We start from the raw sequence: 20,077 nt of genomic DNA on the forward strand, positions 1-20,077 counted from the left end.
TACCCAAGAATGTCTATGGGAAGATGGCCACTGCGGTAGCCTAACGTAAAGCACCGCAAACATACGTAATATATAACATGTGGGTTCGGCTTCAACCTGCAGCAACTTGTCTTTTATATTTTGCTTTGACTGATCATTTCTCCAATTTTATGAAAGAAGCCGCAGTTTCATTTGAAAGGCGAAGCATCAAATGCAATAGCAAATTAGTAGACAGCTATATGAAGTAAGAATAGTAGTTTTATCAGCCGCATAAATTTGTAAACATTCGCTTACTAACTGCATTAACAAGCATGCATGCTCGCACAAGCAATTATGAGCACATCTCACTCGATAACCGTGGAAACTCGCTTTGAAAACACTGCAGTGAGGAAGCGCGGCAGAAGCAACAAGCGAGAGGCCACCTCTCGCTTCAAACGAGAACTAAGCAGCCAGGACATAGCGTCTGCAAAGCTATGAGCCCGCGGCGAATGCAGACTCTGTACTCATCGCGAATCACTTTCAAGATAAGGCCTGCACAGCCGTGTCATACACAGGAGCAGCCGGAGTAGAAAGCACCTCAACCCGTACCTCCCCCTGGTGCCTTGCTCGTGACGAAAGACGATACACTTCTTCCCCACTTTTCTCCCTTGCACACGCGAGGTTGAACCGCCACCGTCGGCCCACCGTAGCACGCTTTCACTCGCACACACAGCAAACGGCACGCGGTGACGATGTTATCACCCTTGGACTTGATATGGAACATCACAGTGACGACGGCAAAAATGCGCCTGGAGTGTCCATGTAATTACTATCGCAATAAAACAACAGTTATTGCCTTTATGCTTTCCCTGGCCTCCTTGTCTGTTTGCTTCATGTGTAATTACCTTAACTCGCTGTGTCGCTACACGTCAGCAAATTCTGGCTCTGTATTACAATGACCTGCTGTCATCTCCATTTTAGTATAAAATTAAAATATCTTATTTAACAACTCAATTCTTTGCTAAGCATCATCCTTTTGAGTGCTAGGAGCATGTAGTTTCTAAAAATTTTAATATATGGGTCACTAATCATTTAAAGCACAAAACGGATGTAATCATGATTTGCGGTTTTGAAATAAGCGAGCATAACTGCACAAGATCTTTTTGTTTCTCTTAAAATCATGTGTTTTTCCAAACTTTTACTAGCTACAGCATCATCGCATCACAAGCAGTCAACAAAGATACACGCAGTTGCTTTTTCACCGGGTCTCAGAGACCCAGAAATTCCCTTTCCACAGCTGCAGCCATCTCTTCATCAACAGATCCAATCGACCCATTCGACCAGTCATCTGTGGACTTTTCACTGTTTGAACGTTCACTGTCCTCCGGCAGTTCACTTCTCGGAAACTTTGGTGGCTGCGATGCCTCATCTTCTGTCAAACATTCGCGCCCTCTTTTCCGGCGCCGTCGCTTGCTCCATCCACGTGGACACTCGCCACCCGAGAGTGACTCGGCGGACGATTCGGTGTCCGAATTATTCCTCGTAGCCCCTCCAAGCACGGAAGAGTCTTGGCTCGACTCTTCGTCTTGCGTCTTTTCTGCATTTTCTTTGCTCTGTTCTATGTTATCATCATCATCATCGTCGTTGCTGCATTCGTCCTCAACTTCGCGATCCATTTCCAGCAGCTGCTCCGACGACATGCTCAGGTACGGGTTTGCCTTCTCGTCGAGTTGCGGGTGGTCATCTTTGCTTGACGATGGTGCGCTGCATTAAAGAAAATAAAGAACACAATTCAGTTAGAGTAGTAGTTCCTTACCTCCCCCTCCTCCCGTTTTCCAGGGCTTCCCTGTCTGTCTGCCCTTTGTACGGTCGTAAAGAAAATCAAGCTTGAGCACCTTGATTCCCCGTATTTTCTTCTTGATCATTGCATGGCAACGTTTTGAACCATGGCGGCTTCAATGTAAAGGCCACCAGTGTTTATTGACCACTTTCATTACCTTGATTACCTTGATTACCTTTCATAACTCTTGATTGGCACCGATAAATTTTTGTGGGTGAGTATTTTCATTTTTTCTATCGTAGAATTGGCCCTCACCAATTATTTTAAAACTGTTCATGTTGTGCTTGACCCTAAGTGCGACCCAAATGGCTTCAGACTCTATGCTGGTGGTGCTATGAGACAGTTAATGCACAGACGAAATGTTATGTCCTGCTGAAAACATTTATTTGCAGCCTATCTTAGGAATATTTTTTGGCAAAGATGGCAGCTCACAGTGAATGATTACGATATTTGCTAGATTCTAACATGCACCTTTTTTTTTTTTAGGAAATTGGTCTGGAAAGAGCCTGCATGGTGCAATCGGATAGAAAACTGAAATCCTGTTCTCAGAATTCACAAGAGCTTACTGCCAGAGCCAGCGTGATAGCCATTGTCGGCAGAAGATGGTGACAGTACAAGTTCTCACATAGTATGGTGAGGACAACACACTGCTTTCAGTTTGATTACGAAAGTTAATTCAAAAGCTAAATTATTTTACATGCTAATGCTAGCGGCAACAAAATCGCATCACATGTTTTCTTCATACGGGGAATCACATACGTGGCAGGGTGAACTAACAAAGCGATTAGTCCAAGCGTGAGCCACCACTCTATTTGCAATTGCTGCAGAGTCATTTGATAAATGCAGAGTAATATCAAACATGCAATGGCACGCGCCAAAGACGACACGGTGTGGTTTGTAAAATGCGATAAAGTACTGTCTCAGAGAAACAGCAATGAACATTAAGCATGAATGAATTTCTATACTGTGAAGGTAAACTTTGCTGGTTTTATCCTTACCCGAGTGCCGGAATCCGAGGCACGCCATAATTTAATTTACTTTTTGTTATAAAATTTGGTGTGTGCTAGGCCTGGATTTACAATTTTTTTTCTAATTTGAACCCACAAATTCTGGGTGCTCGTTAGAGTAGGGTGTTTTAGAATTTGTAAATATAATTATATCAAACTCGAGTAAATCAAATGATCTTTTATGTTGAAAACTTTTAAACACTGTAATGCTTTACCAGCAATGAATAAAAAATTAATGGCTACATCAAAGAAAAATAGCCAAGATATTTGAGAGACAGAACTTAAAATAGTACAAAACACTTCAAGTTGGTGTTTCCATAACATGCCAATAGAAGGTGGCTTTCCTGCATGAACACCGGGAAAGCAAGTGGTGTGACTAAAAGGGTACCACATGGAGTGACTAGAAACTACAACTTGTCATCACTTGCTTTGCTGCTTTGTCTTGTGATTCCTCTTTTTTTCTTTTGCAATGAGATTGTCATGTGATTCTCTGTTGTGACTGCATCAGATGTTGACTCAATCGTTTGACTATGTGAGGTGTGGCTATATTGCTTTGGCATGCTTCTCTGCTCTCTGCCTTTGATTTAACGCAATGGCTGCGAAGCTGAAGATAATCAACAAAGCTGAATGCAATGCATACAAGTCCAATGTTACTGCAGCATACAGAATCCTAAGCAGCATGCTGGGGCAGTATCCTGTAACGGTTCGCTTTGGAATCGCTTGGCTCTGGCTGTTATGTCAGGGTTACGTTACTCGGAAGAAGAGTTGAATGGGGCAGCAGGAGGGAGACCAGTGAAGAGCGGCAGTCTGCCGTAAGGTAATATCATCATTTTTGTTTGTATTTTGGGGACGATATAGTAATTGAAGGATGTTGTTTTGATAAAAAATATATTGGTTCATATAGAACACTTTCTCATTTAATTTCCAGTAATAAACGTGAGCTAGCAACAAATACAGCCACTGGTGTTCTAATTTTATTTGCATTGTTTTCTTTTATAGCTGCTAGGTGGTGTGTCATATGATAAGTAATCGTAGAGGTTCTCTGTGTGTAGACTGTGGGTCTAATAGGATTTCGTTTTGCCAGGGCTGAGCTTCTTAGAGCGGACGATTGCGATGAGAGTTTCGGCCACACATCCCACAATTTTGAGAATCTTGCTGCAATCAAGGAACAGTTCCTTGACTGCAGCTTTCTCCTGCACCATGGAGGGAAATCTCACCCACACTTCTTATTTTCCCTAAACCGTATTGGCCCTGGCGATGGCGGTAATGATGCGACTGACTGACGGTTGCGACATTGCATTGGCTTCTTCATTCAAGATGCACTGCTGAAAACAACCAGGTGCAAAAAAAAAAAAAAAATGCAGCAGGCACAGCACTTCTGTCGCAATGTCAACAGCACTAACTCTTCTGGTCTGAGATCGCACTGTGTCTTCCGAGAACCTAAAATGTCTTTGAAACTCTCCTTCACTCCTGTCAAATGCATGTCACTGATGCCTCTCGTCACGTTGTATTTCACCAATACTCGCCAGCAACACAACAAAGGATCGGCCATTGGCACTTCTGTCTCGTAGTACCGGGCAGCGCTAGACTAGCAGACAGCCACGGTTGCCTTAGCAACCGTCTATATCATGCTCACGACCATGCATGCCCATCAAGTGAACTGCTTTTCCATGGTTCTGTTCGTAGCAGATGACAAGTTCGCTTTCCAGATGACTGACAACCTGTGTGACAACAAAATTTGTAGCAACGCCCACCAGGGATAACAACAACGAAGCTCTGGCGATTGGCATTCGTGAGTGCAAACCGGTTGCAAAGTTAACCATTACAGAATACGACCCCTAAATACGATACCAAAGAACAAGGCCGACATTATGGCTAATGCAGACGAGAGGCCTGCTGCTTCCAGCACCCGACGAGTGTGCACAGCTGCAAATCAGGGTGACGAGATGGCAGTTTACAAGTGGCTCCTTGATGTTACACTGATGATTTGTGGAGTGAGCTGTCTGGTTTTTTAGGTGCCATTTGTGATGGAATGGCAGCAACTGACTTCTTGTCGTCATTGAGACTACTAGAGAGCTTGCTGATGAAGGGGTTGCAAGTCTTGCTAGGGATCGAGCCAGCGACAGTAAATGTGAGGACTCGACATGTTCCCATGCATTTCACGGATTTAACACTGTTCTCCGCTTCTGTGTGTCAATAGAAGGCTGTGAGTTGAAAAGTGTTTGTTGAACAATGCTTTAAAAAGAAAAAAAATTGCTGGCTCTCCCTAGAGAGTAGATGTAAGCATGAAATGGCAACCAGCAAAGGAGATTGGTTGGAGATGATAATAGCCAAAATCTTAAAATGGGTGTAGTGCATGTTTGCAACAGCACACCGCACCATGCAATACTGTGCACTGGTCCATATGGATGTTGCCCAGTTAGAAGAAGACAACAGGCTGAAGGCTGCATGACGAGCAGCAAAAGACGCTAGGGAGACAGAGTGCACTGATCAGCTAGAAGAATGAATTGAATTCTGTGGTTTTTACACTGTAGTTGGGGACTCCGTATTAATTTTGACCACCAGGGGATCTTTACCGTACCCCCAACGCACAGGACATGGGCATGTTTGCATTTCGTCTCCATCAAAATGCAGTCGGCACATCTGGGACTTGATCCGGCGACATCGTATTCAGCAGCGCAACACCATTACCGCTAAGCCACTGTGGCGGATAGAAGCACCTGAAGGAGGCGCCATGCAACGTGCTGCCATCTCTCGAGATGACGCAAAACCCGTGCTGTGGAACTTGCAGGCTGCTGGAATTCAGCGCTCAGTGCCAAAAGACAACAACTAAGTGTATGGTGCCCTGTATCTGCCTTTTGAATTTCACTATTGCAAATGACAAAACATCAGCGTACTAGAAATTAAGCTTGAGTGATATTGTGAACAAACAGCATGAAGAACTCAGATGCAATATTTTTTGTAACATGTTTGGGCAGTAACTAGCTTATGTAATGCAGTCCTGTACAAAGGGTTGGGGGCCAGAGACTGCATTATTTGTATACTGGTTGCCCGGATGACGTCATTTTGTTCTCACAAACTTGCCCAAATATTCCCGCTTGAGTGCCCAAATAACAGCTCTGGCTTTTGGCTCAATGTCATTTGGAGGTCACCAACAATGGGAACTAAAAACAATCGGAGACTATCTTTCGCTCTAGTATGCTCATGCTGCATGCATTTAGAAAGTAAGGCAGTTTCTTTACGAGATACATATTATATCCAAGTTCTATATGCAATTACACAACACAGTCCATGACCAAGTTTTTGGACATGTCCGATAATTCGGACGCCTTTGTGGCACCGTCACGTACCCCATGAAGGCAATGTATTTGGGCGTCTGAAATCTCGGATACTAGATCTTTTGCCGTGTGATTTTCCGGAATTTTTGCCGTGACCGCAGTTCCGAATGGCATTAACTGAAGCCACCATCGCACCAATTTTGACTATATCGCATGCCAATCCGCTTGCAGCCGCAGCCAACACCAAGACAAAGCTAGGCTTAGCTGCTTTAATGTTCGCTACCAAGCTTCCTGCTGTTCCCTACCACGTTTTTCACTGAAAGAATTCGCCACTGTCAGCAATGGTGCCAACCCTGCCTTTGTCATCCCGCCGATGGCTTCGAAGCGGGAAAAGCATAACACGGGTCAAGCGCTGCATAATGCCAGTTTCTAAAAGTCAGCTTTGCCGCAATACAGCAGTGTTACACGGTGAAGCATAGGTGATGTATTGCGGTGAAGCATACTAAAACTGGAAGGGAGCCACTGTCATTGGACACATTTTGCATTTGTTATACACGCGTGCACTCGCCGTCTGCTGTAACAGCAAGAGCACCGATACGCCTAATAAGTGTAATGGCAAAGCTTCAGAGTTATTCCAAACGTTCCGGTGGCGATTTGAGCCCTTGGGGACAGTAGAAAGCATGCATTTGTTTTTTCGGAATGCCATATTTTTCAAACACTTTCGCGGCACCTAGGGAGCCCGAAAAATATGATGACTATATATTGAGCTAATTCCCCACCCCTTTTATTGCGATGGCATTACATGAACACTCCAAGCACATCTTTGCCGTCGCCATCATATGTTCCGTATAAAGTCCATGTGCGAGTGAAAGCACACGAGGGAAGCCCGACGATCGCGGCTCAATCTGGCATGCTCAACGAAGAAAGCGGAGAGCAAATGCGCCGTGTTCCGTCACACATCGCATTCACCCAACTTTCACTTCTTTGTAACAAAAGTCAACTGTATACAGTAAAAGCTCGTTACTAAAACCTCAGATCAACACTTTTTTAGAATAGTGAAAGTTGAAAAAATCCCCAGCCAAAAGTTTGTCTTAATAAAAAATATTTCAGTACTATACTATTAATTCTAAAACGCCCAATATTTCAAATAACCAAAATTTTATCTTGTATCTATTACTCGCATATCAAAATATTGGATTTGTACCATGAAATATCCTGCACATCTGCAACTTAAGAAATTGAAAAATTAGGCGTGCCACCATGTTAGCAGGTATTCCTGGATGGCTCTGGTCACAAATCCCCACCAGCTCTATTGTGATTGCCCGCAGTAATGGTGACCCACTGAAATATAAATACACAAATTGGTGCTGTCGGCAAAGCACCAATGTGAATTGCGATGTTCTCTGAAGCCATGGGATCATCATCTAACCCATTTCATTGTTCAAAATCGGGACAACCAAGAAGGATTCAGAAGAACAATCACCGGCGAAAGGAAGGTTTGCTATGAATGCCACCTGGCCCTGAGATCGATCACCAAGTTGGCAAATAACACAAGGAAAGCAATAAAATTTGTGGATCCTTCCAAGTTTCGGTAACATTTGGCAATGGTGCACAGTGGCACAGTTTGTACAGTAGGACCTTGTTGATACGATCCTGTTTTGTAAGATTACACAGTGCCAACAGCAGTAGATGCTCACCCATGTCATATGAAAATGCCGGAATGCACTCAGACTCCTCTCCTGTCACCAGCCAATCTCCACGCTGGTTGACACTCATCACATTCATTGCTACCGCCACCAACCCCACTGCGATAAGCATCTTCATCTATCTGCTTTACAGGGTGTGCAGCATAGTGGCGTTCGAAGCATACTGCATGTCTTAGTAGGCAATCAGTGAAATGCGCAGCTGTTCCCTGTTGCAGGCAACTTGAAGGGAGCGTCATATTGTGTGCTGGCAGCAATGTATACAGCCGTTGCCCACCAACTCAATTTCGTTTCAGCTTCCTGTCACCACCTTAACACACTACACAATAGCAAAACAACAAAGTGTGACTCGGGCTGCTTGGGCCCCACCGACTCAATGCACGCGGGTGCAACGATTCTCGTCGAGTGGGCACGCCAAACCTTTCCACCAAAATGTGCCGATCAATGACGCTGCCGACGTAGGCTCAATTCGAACAGCGAAAGTGTAAGCTTGCAGAAGCCACAAAAACAACATGCGTCGCTTTGAAACAACCCACGTCAGCATCTCATGCTGCAATAATGACTACCTACAATGCTTTGCATTACGTAGATATCAACTACAGTTGAGTCTGACAATTTCTTAATGACTTCAAATCACGTGTTTTCCCAGTTGCAGTCAATCCCAGATATATCAAACTCAGATACACAGAATTATTGTCTATACCAAACAGTTGTAAAATCCCCTTGAACAACTGATGCAAAAGAAAAGTCATGTACCAGGCATACATTGAACTCCTGTTCACTGCCACATTCAATATATCGAACCCTGCGCCACACCACACCCCTGCAAGTGCACTTCTCCTTAGACATGTGATCCTTTCTCTTTAGAACTGAGGTTAAACAGCGCGAATAGAACAAGGACACAAGGAAACAAATACACAGACAAGCGCTGACTGCCAACTGGAAGTTTATTTGAAATTCACCAGCCATTTATACCTAATTCAGCATAGGCATGCGCACACCCAATCCTTTCTCGCATTGTCAGAAATATTTAATGCTGATGAATTCGAAATGGCACTCTTTTGGCAGATGCTGCCCAACAAGAGATTCAATCTGAAAGGGAGTACATGCTATGAAGGAAAAGTGGGCAGAGTGCTCTTAATTTTGCTCACTGTGAATACGGATGGCTTCTGCAAACTGCAGTCATTCGTTTTTGGGAAGAGCAGATAGTCACTCTGCTTCAAGAACACAAAAGGCTTTGTGGTACAATACTCATTCTACATGAAAGCACGGATGACACTTGATCTTAGTTTCACTGAGTGGCACCTGGCATGGGATGCCGAACTGGAGACGCTGTGCCGCCAGAATTGTCTTGTAGACAAGGGCTTTCCTGCAACGGCATTTTAGGATTCCACAAGTGGCCAAAATAGATTTCATCCCAACCTACACTTGGATGGGTCTTTACATTACAGTTTCAATTTAGCAAAATCACCACATGACACATCCGCACTTTGAGGAAAGACCATTGCGGTAGTGGCGCGCAACACCCATTGCTGAGCAATTTGCGGGTCTGTGCTGAATGCATTTCATTTGTGCTGAAACGGTTACTCAATGTTGTGCAAGCTGAAAGCCACTTTAGAAACTAACAGTATGTGTGAAGCGTCGGCAGTCACTGACACAGGGGCCAGAGCAGAAAGGCTTAGAATGAAGGGATGTACCGGCCACGAAGCATCGGAGCACTGAGTGGCATGCAAGAGAGGCACGACTCTTTAGGGTGGTCGAGAACCAAGTACGTTTGGCTCCAACATCAAGTAGGTTCAGAAACCGAGCACAACAGTCTGCCTGGCTCGTTGCCCATGTATGAAGATAGGCTGCTTAAATGGAGTAGTGTTTGTAACGGACATGCAGCCAGGCATGTTCATGTATGATTTGCAGTGCAAGTACGCTGATGTCGGCAAGGCACATATCCATGCAAGCTAGCATGCTTCCATGGTGAATCACTTTGTACCTTATCTTGAATCAAAACGACCAACAAGCACATAGACATGGGCAATGAGCACTGCAGACTCATGTCTGGGTGATTTGGGCTTTTAAGGTTAGCATTGCGATCATCCTATCAAAGGCCATTTTGCAGCACGAAAAAACCAACATTCGTGAGCAATAAGTAAGTCATTTTAAGTCACTTTTGTATGTACAAGGCTCTCATTTCTTCTTATTTTGGATTTCGCGTGCAAGAACCACGATTTCATTATGAGGCATGCCATAGTGGGAGGCTCTGGGTTAATTTTGACCACCTAGGTTTCTTTAATGTGTACACAATGCACGGTACACGGGTGTTTTTGCATTTCACCCTATAAGACCAGGCCTTGCAGGAACAAATTGGTAAGTTTCGGCTTTTCACAATCTCAGGGAAGTGTCTAAGACATGGAAAAAGCTTCACATACGCACATTTTACATTTCGAATTCTCGATATAGCGAGCTATTTCATGATCTCCTTCACATTCGACATATCCGAGATCGACATTCCTACAGCTTACACCACTTACAATGTGACCACCTACATAGTGCAAAGTTAGCTACAACGCGGCTTTATCTGACTCCCTTAGAACTCTATATATATGCATACCGCTTACAGTGCAAACGAGCGAGACAAAATACCAGTTATCATGTGGATTCAGCAGGAAACTCCCACATATAAGCGTCGTTATGAGGGCACTTCTCAGCTACGTGAGCCGGTCGATGGGAGGGGAGAGCGATAAAGGTGATGTGGAGGGGCAAGCACGGAATTAACGGACAAGATATTTTTTAAAATTATGAGGATACCACGCACTGTGGGAATCGAAGAAAGCAAAGCTTTCGGTGCTGTTTGCTTTGATTGACGGCAATTAACGGTGATGTTGATGGCGAATGCCTAATTTCTTCAGTGTTTAGTGCATTATGAAAGTGGTGAGCTGATGATAAATGTTACCTTGCATGCACCACTGCTTGTTGTCTGAGTAGTACACAGAACACACAGCGAGATGTGTTTATTTCAGGCGTTGTGCACCACTGTTCATAACCACCAAGAAGGTTAATACTATCATTCCCTCACACAGCACATTGCATCATGGCATAAGGTTCTTTAACGAGCACCTGAATCTAAGCACACAAGTGTTTTTGTATTTCCCCTCCATCAAAACGTGGCTGCCGTGGTCGAAATCGAATCCGTGACCTCGAGCGATTCCACTGCCACAAAGCTACCGTGAGGGGCACAGAAGTGTTGATCTGGCGTGCGGCCGCTTTCCTATTGTCATCTAGGCACTGCGGTGCTTCAATGCGGCTTTGTGTCTGCACCCAGTGCGCGAGTTTTCCACTTGAAAAATTTTCATGGTGTTTATTTTTCAGAAATAGCAGGAACGTACCGTACCTTGAATTTAAAGTTATCCGGTTTGTGCACTACCACTTTCGTGTCTAGTAGGAGCATTTCCTTACCTTCTCACGTTACATTTCCCTCTCCCGCCCTCCCCTCATATGTATGCGAGTTGTGAGCAAAGAGTGCCAAGGCTGATATTCACTCGTTTCATGGCTGCATCGGTTCTACCCATTCTCTGCTTACTCTCTCCTACATCCTGCCAACCATTCTATCCGCTTCCCCTCTGGACAGTTGCATGTTGTAGATAGGCAAGTGCTGCAGTTTCTGCTATGCTTTTTGGGGGATCATGAATAATTACGGCCATGAAGAGGGTATCGTGGCCTAGGCAGCTCCAGAGGGATTGTGCACATGCAACTAGGTGCAAATATCCAAATGAGCTTCTCGCATCGCCTTTCCTCTCTGCCACGCTCCTGCCATGTATACACATGCTCTGAACCACCCCCCGATGCGGTGTGCCAGACAGCAGCAGCTGCAGCAGCAGTGGGAAAGTTGAAAGAAGAGGCAGAGAAAGCTTCACTTTAGAAAGTGGCGGCATTTGATACCGGCACGCAGGGGTTTCCTAGGCGACGGAGAAGCGTGTGCATTGTTGCTCTTTGGCTCTTCAGTTTGTGCGTGCCGTTGGTTGTAAAGAGCAGATATTGCATGTGCAACCTTGACTGCTGTCAGCTTAACTGATGATCTGCACATTTAGTTCGGTGCTTTTAGGCTTTATGTATACATGCAAGCTTCTGCAGTTACTAACTGCATGCATTACTTTGCCTGCTTCGTGCAGAGACGGTGGAACCGAAGCTGAGAGCCCACGTCGGCTTCATGTGGCGAGCCCTGCCTCCATTTTTGTTTCCACTTCTATTTTTGCTAAGCAGCCCATTTACGGTGGTGGCGTTGTGCTCCCACACTAGACAATCTACAAAAGTGATGTGTCATGGTGAGTGACACTGCCAGCTAGGACTGCAGTGTACGTGGTGCTGTTCGTGTGCGTTACCTCGTCTCTAGCTGGGAGCACTGCTTCCTGAGAGGGAGGATGCACAATGTGGTTTAAAATTTCAGCTGTTATTGCAGCATGCGACGCTCTCATACTCTGCAGACACAATCATCTGACCGTGGTGTGTATGTCTGTGATTTATGTCCAAATGTGACACATACATGTGTCATGTATGTACATACATACCGTAGAACCTTGTTGATATGATCCGTCACATACAATTTCCTGGCACCAACATTCCCAATCGAGAACATAAACAAGGACCCAATTGAGTTATGCTTATTAAAGCAAACCATTCTTTGCCTCTTCTGCCGACTTTCCGGGCACTGCGACAGTTTTGCCACGCGTGCCGCTGGGTTTTTTACAACACCACCAGATGGCATCCGCCTCTGTGCGCATCCTGGCCAGCGCCACCACACACCGGGATGCTTAGTTTGTGCATATTGCACATGCTGCACTTGCTTTCCTATGAAAAAAAATCCAGGTGCTGGGCTGTGGAGGCTGCGTGCAGGTCTGCGATAGTGTAAACATTACAATCATCCATAGCCTGATGAGAGCGCTTGGAGCTGGTGTCCCAACAGCGTGCTGGTCACATATGCATACGAAACACGTAACTATGCACCACAAGAATGGCTACAAAGCGTGCACTCAGTGTCGAGGACACCCAGGCCCAAAAGAAACGTCGTGCGGAAAAGGACCGTCTTCACTATGCAGCGAAACGTGGTGCAGACTGTGAATGTATGTATACAATGTATACATACAATTGATAATAATTAATCGAATTATATATCCCCCCAAAATTTAATAAGGTTTGGCACTTCTGCCACAATGCAATGTGCCATTTGAGGCAATGATAATGCTCAACTCTCAGAGATTATGAAAAATGATGCACAACGCCTCAAGCAAGCATGTCTCCCTGTGTGTTCTGTGGACTACACAGACAAACAGCAGTGGTGCATGCATGGTAACATTTAACATCAACTCACCAGTCTTGTATTGGAGTAACACTGAAGAAATTACACATTAGCCAACATCACTGCAAATTATGGTCAATCAAAGCAATCAGCATACAAAGCTTCACTTGCATCGATTCCCACGGTGCGTGGGATTGCAAAGTTTTTTCTAACCGGTTCGTACGTTCCAGGAAAACAGAATATTTCGGCACCAACGTTCAGCATATCGCCAAACTGTGTATCATATGACATTTTCCACCAGCAGATCGTATATGAGGTAGCTGCCCGCCACGACCACTTCAATGCTATGCTCACCTGCCAGTGTCACGTGAAAACGATGGCAAATAAGAAACTCGGTTTGTTATTTCGGTACCAGGAAACCTCCTCCCGAATCACCACACCCCTCCAACCCTATTGCGATAGGCATCTTCACCTATTTGTTTTACAGCGCATGGCATACCTGCCAACCTGGCGAGATAAGAAATCAAGAGACTTTATTCGCGCCAAGAGGGGGTTTCGTTCAAACATTCAGGCAGTGTTCGATGAGTCCTTTTGCAGGACCTTGCAGTGGCAGACTTTGCTCACTTCAAGAATTTGTCGGAGTAAGCTTCGCTCAAAACATGGTCCAGACTGATGGCCCTTCACTAGCAGCAGGTGTTGGAGGGTTGTGTTGCACACTGATGAGTGGAACTTAGTCCTAGTTTTTCGCGCCGTGCTAAAAATCCTTTCACACTCTGCATTGCTATGTGGTATCACGAGTAAATCCAGCATCACCTCAGCAACTCGGTGAAACATGTTTTCCATCAGTGTTTTTCATTTTTCCAACCATAGACCACTGCACGTCCCACCTTTCTTCATTCAGAATGTCCTCTGGAAGACTGTGCGCCTGTAGTGTGGCAAACTCAGCTTCGAGAGCATCTAAAGCGTCTTCAGCAGATTTATTGGAATCTCAGGGAAGCAGCTGAGGAAAACTCTGAATTAAAAACGAAGACTCGAGAGCGATGCCTGCTATATAAATTTCGGGTTGGCCACCTCCGCATTCTTCAGAGTTGCGTCCACATCCACAGTGCTTCGCCTCGTCGCATTTCGGAAATATGTTCCGTAGAAGAGGCTCAACGTAGTCGCTGACACTAAGGGGTAGGTTGTGTTCGACGAGGAATCCCGTAAATAGGCGCTCCGCACGTACAACATTGTAACACAAGGCTAGCTGGCGCGCGCCGCATGATTCAAAGGGTTGAGCATCATTCATCCATCCATCCATACTGTCGTCACACTTGTTCCGGAGAAAGTTCAATATGTTGCCTTGCTGGTCAGTGGTGCGAACATAGCTTTGATGCTTCGCTGTGGAAACGTGCAGTTTCAAGTCGCCTTTGACACCACGAGACACGCTGACGTCGCATCTACACGTTGTACAAAATGCAAAATGTTCTCCTTTCCTTGATGTCAAAAAGCACAGAAATTCAGAAGTATAAGATCGCAAAAACTTCTGCAAATACCCGTTCTTCGGCTTTGATAGCACCATGGCATGAAGCACACGAGGATTCTAACTCTACACAGTGCACTGCACAGACGACCTTGCTTTGTCAGATGGAAGAGAGGGCAGCTCAAAAAGTGCTGTCCCCTAGTGAGAGTTCAGATCTCAGCCGACCATCATCATCTGTACAACCGCCTCAAGCAAGGTCTCCAACACCGCAGGGGTGAAGGAGATTTGGGGTTCGAGGCTGAGGTCATGTTCAGAACGGGATCAAGCCACTGTACTCTGGCGGGAGTGGCTCTCAGCGCCATAGCACCGCATTTGAGCGCACTACCAGCGCCTTCGTAAGTGGCGATCGAGTTCTTCAGAATTCCACAACTATCTTTCCTTGTCGTTGGGAGAAAATTATCATAGGTCGGCACCATGTTTGGGAGAATTGGAGTGTACCCAAATGACGGCTCTCCCTCTCCAGGTGGAACCACAGTTCCTTCCTGATTTTTGCCAGTACTTCGTGGAGTCCCGGTTGTTTGTGCATGAACGTTGCTTTGCATCTCGCCAGCCATACCTGATAGCTACACTCAATTATCAGTAGAGTAAACTGGTTTATCCCTTCTTTGGGGAGTGGGTTCATGTACCGGAGAGTCAGGTATGGCACTCCCGGCAGCTTGAAAATATTTTTCACTTTCTCAATCAGTGCTGCCGGGATCAAGCACTCGTAGATGTGCTCAGGCGTCTCTTTGGCGTTATGACCTAGCCAACACCACTAATCATACACACAAGCAGCAGCAACAAGATGCACCATAGACGAAGGCATGCATGAAATGCAAAAGCTACATTGGCTCTGGCTTTGGTTGGCTTAGGCACTGTAGTCGGCTGCTTAGTTGATGATACCGATGGTGCTAGTGCAGCCGTTGTTGGTGATGCAGACGATTACGATGCGGCTGTAGATTCCGCGGTGCCGGTTTCGCAAAAACCATTATTGCGCAAACGGAAACCATTTTTCAGGAGATATAAGACAGTGATCGTACAATCGGAAAGTTCAGTAAAAAATCGGGAGCCTCCTGGGCGAATCGGGAGGGTTGGCAAGTACAGCAGGGGTGCAGTACTGTTGGAGGTGTACCGCATGCTTTTAGTAGGCGATTACCCAAGCACGGCACCACTCCCTCCTGCAGGCGCCCCCCACCCTTCTCACACGCCGCACCCGGGCAACACTGGCTTGTCAGACCCAGTCCAAGAATCCAATCCAATCTAATTCAATCCTACTTTGTAGCCTGAACATTGCGCACCATTTGTTGTTTTGTTTTGGCAGTGTCAAGTCATGCATTCCTACACAGTAGCAAAGAAAATTGAGGTCACCCAATGGCATCGAGAAAATGGGAAAATGTGACCAGACGTCCCGACAATTCAAGCTCGACCAGAAATGGATGCGGGAATGGGAGAAGAATTTCGACAATTTGCTGCAGCAGAACTACAGGAAAGCCAAACTTCGACAAAAGCTAACTAACAGCGTACTAGTGTTCAGTGAATACGTGGACAATGCACAGTTCGAGCTCTTTAAGCATGAAAGAAGTGCAGGTCGTGCCGCTGGCAACCGGCTGCTTTCTGAAGAGGCTGTCAAAATAGCCAACAACATGCAGTTGCGAAACTTCGTAGCTTCCAGCTATTATACAAATAGGTGGAAACAGCGGTTCGGCGTTGCAATGCACCGAGCGTCGAACAAGAGCCAAAAGACGCCCGACAAATTTTCAGAGGCAGCAAGTGCCTTTCAGATTGCTGCGAATTCCCTGCGACAGTGCAACGACTACAACACAGAACACCTACATAAACTTGAAGAAAAATAATTCTACCTCCCATAGTGCAACGGAAATAAGAGTAGCGGTGCTGTTGTGAACTAACGTATGCGACCGAGAGATGTAGCTAGCAACATCAAAACTAATATCATCATTATTACATAGTGAGCAATATGGCCACTATGGTAGCAGCTAGTACGGCTCGTTGTGCTGCTCGCTCGCTGGTTTTGGGCGCTTTGTTACTGCTTTCAGGGCAGTATTCATGTGTACGGCACTCTAACATGACTACAAATACCTTTATTACGTCGCGAGGTGACCGAGAGGCCTCAAGTGGCAAAGAAACACTTCAAACAAGTAAGCTTACATTGTTTATTGTCAATGGTGAATGAAGCAGTACATGCCCACAATTTTCATACAGGTCAGGTGCAGTTAATGTTGTCAGTCACTGAGTTCACAACATAGAGAAACACAGATATCATCTACCGTATTTACTCGCATAGTAATCGCACTTTTTTGTCAGAAAAATTGACGCAAATTCAGGGGTGCGATCATTACACGGGTCAAATTTCCCGCGAGAAAAAAAAAATTTTTTTTTCGTCCTGCGTTTGCTGCGGGATGCGGGTGCGGGACACCAAAACAAAAATGGCGGCCGGTGGAGCAAGCCGAATGCGCCGAACGCGATCTTCTCGTGAGTACATTACGTGCATTGAAACAGTTTCTTCCGTATCAGTGATGAATAATATCGTTAATATCGGCAAGTTTGCGGCAATAACGTAGCCATGTCCACTTTGAGGGGACAGAAACAGAGATGGGCATGCTTAGCTGCCAGTGACATAGAAACACATGGCGGGCGTGCTGCGGAAACTGCGGCATCTGTCTTCACTACTATCCTAACACGGCACGTTTCCGCTAAGGGTAGGCGAATATCTTGGCTGTGTTAAAAGCGTCGGCGTATGAATAGGGTACACTTTTAACGTATCAGTGTAAACGTGGCTACTATCATTGCCGCGCGCGATTTGTTGCGTGCTCACGAGTGCAGATGAAAAGAATCGAAAGGCGCCTTTTTTGTTTTTGTTGACCACAACCATTATAAAGCCTACCCATAATAAAGGCAAGTTTGGTTTTACGTCTTTTTGCCATGGAAGTGCGGAAAGTGATGAAAGTAATGAAATGAGGCATCTACTTAAGAATGTTTGGTGCGTGCAGACGAGTCGTTCGCGTAGCATTCGACAGATGGTAAGCGCGATCATTATTAGCTAGACTTGGCACACGACATATCGCTGCGGCAAGTTCAGGGTGCGATCATTACACGGGTAATAAAAAAAATCTAATTTTGACGACAAAATTCAGGAGTGCGATCATTACGCGAGTGCGATCATTATGCGAGTAAATATGGTATTTAATGAAACTGAAAGCAGAAATTGAGTTTTCTCATCGTGTTTGGCTAAAGCAGGTGAAACGAAGCTTCAGACAACGATACTTATGCTGGGCTATCCTTGTACTTGTACTGCGCATAGTGCTGCTTGACATGTTTCACAGTATACTGTCTGTGTTCAACGATTTCAGGTATATTAAAAAAAAAAAAAAAGGTGCTCGTCAAAGATGCACTGTCAGCAAGATAAGCTCTAGCTGTAATGTCCCATTGTTTTCATAACACAATGACGAGAGGCACGAAGTGTCGGGGGAAAAAAACATTATGCTAAACTCGACATCACACATTGTCTGCCCTTGATGGTTCTGCTGCACATTTGGTGTTCAGGTGCGACAGTAAAGACTTCGACACAAGTGGAGTACAGCCGACACTCATAACAACGGACCCTGATAATCCGACAAAAAATGTCTGTTTTATCTGAAGTCCATAATATCTGAAACGCTTACTTCCGAATCTTTTTCATGTTATAGCAAAGAGTGAGTGACGAACGTCCAAAGTAAAGAACAAACAAAAGAAAGGTTGCAGTTTCACCCAAGAGATGAAGCACCAATTGCAATAGCAAATTTGTAGACAGCTATGTGAAGTAAGGATAGTAGTTTTATCGGCCGTATAAAGTTACAACATTCGCTGACTAACAACACTAACAAGCATGGCGTCACGCGCGAGCAGGTAAACATTAACACATCTTGCTCAATGACCGCGGAAAGTTGCTGTCAAAACGTTGGAGTGAGGAAGCGTGGTAGCAGCAGCGAGCGAATTGCCCTTTGTGCTGTCTTGCACTTTTAATGCAAACTAAATGTCGAAAGCACAGCGCATACAAAAGCTAACGGCACTGGACGCACTTTATCCACACCGTAGAAGCTCTCAAGATATGGCGCCCGTGCAGCCGCCCCGTAAGCAGAGCCGTAAGCAACAGTCGCCGGAGTATAAACCCCCGCCCCCCCGTTCTTCATGTGCAAAAGAAGATGGCGCACTTCCGCCTCGCCTTCCTCCCTCGCACGCGCGATATTGAGGAGCGTTCATCAGCTGAACCTCGCAAGTCACTTGCCAGCCCGCATCGACATGGCAAACGTCCGTTTTATACAACTGATCTTGACGAAAATTGTCGCTAATTTCATCTGCTGCAGCCGATAGTCCGTTATAGCGCGGTCCGTTAAAAGCAAACCTCGTTGCATTAATAAAATAGGTAGAGCAAACTAAGGCTGAAGTAGTGTTACGTAGGAAGACGCAGACGAAAAGCTATATACAAGTATATTTACAAGGAAAGAAATACGTCGCATTTGGACAAGAGGCAACAGCCCGCGCTAGCCTCTAATCGTCGTTGTCTTCACCCTGCTTGCCTCTTTGTGATCGCAAATACTGTTCCGTAGCAATATGATCCATTATATCCGAAAGTCTGTTGTATGCGGGTCCGTTGTAATGAGCATAGACTGCATTCGTAGGAAAGTGAGGAACGTTGTGGAGACAACAGTTCTTACAAGGATCTCTGCGAATATTGTGTGAATAAACAAGGACACTAAATAAACACATAAGTAAGGCCAATTAATGCTCATGGATCCTTGGAAAATGCAATTTACAGTTTCATGTTGAAAAGACATATCGGTTTGTGTGTTCAAACAAGTCAAAGAGGTTGCAAGGAGATGAACATTTCAATTGAGTAACAGAGGTGAGCAAGCGAAGCCTCAGCCTGGAGCCAATGTTTCAAGAGGCAAATATATTGGTAAGGGCCATGAAGAAAACTTCCCACGCTTAGGTACGTTTATAGATCAAATAGCCTCATTGAGCGCCCTAGCCGAAAAAATACAAATTAAAGTATGTGACCAAATTACAGTAGCTTCTCTTGTGTGCTCCATGCTGGAACGCACCACGGTTGATTTTTCGCCCTCTGTAGTGATCGCTGGAACTTGGGACTGTTCAGGACTTGTCTACACTTTGTACAACGCTGCCAACATGAACCAGACGATGGTCTGCATCGACAACCTGGCCAACAAGACGAACAATATGGTCGGCGAAAGCACCATACGCATCGCAAACACTAGATGTGCCCCGCGAGGCTTTACAGTTGCCCTAGCTGCACGCACTACCGGCCAAAAGCTCCCGGCCTACATTATCTTCAAAGAACCAAGTGGGAAAATTCCAGCCAGGTCCTTTGCGTGCCTTCACATACCTGATGAGAATAATTTTTAGGCAACCTGGAATGGCACCAAAATTCAAGATGGCGACAACAAAATTTCAGCTACTATGTTGCAGAGTTTGTTCTATCACAATG

At 45.3% G+C, this 20,077-nt stretch overlaps 1 protein-coding gene across 1 annotated transcript in view; it reads right to left on the minus strand.

The window, feature by feature from the left end:
• Positions 1-219: 219 nt before the first annotated feature.
• Fcp1 (RNA polymerase II subunit A C-terminal domain phosphatase Fcp1) overlaps positions 220-20,077 on the minus strand; it is a 94,218-nt gene continuing 74,360 nt past the window's right edge. Inside the window, exon 11 of the mRNA XM_050174323.3 lies at positions 220-1,722. Coding sequence (XP_050030280.1) covers positions 1,227-1,722 — 496 coding nt within the window. The 3' untranslated portion in view covers positions 220-1,226. The remainder of the gene's footprint in view (positions 1,723-20,077) is intronic.

The sequence above is a fragment of the Dermacentor andersoni genome, chromosome 8, assembly GCF_023375885.2.
Source record: "Dermacentor andersoni chromosome 8, qqDerAnde1_hic_scaffold, whole genome shotgun sequence".
NCBI classification, from domain to species: domain Eukaryota; kingdom Metazoa; phylum Arthropoda; class Arachnida; order Ixodida; family Ixodidae; genus Dermacentor; species Dermacentor andersoni.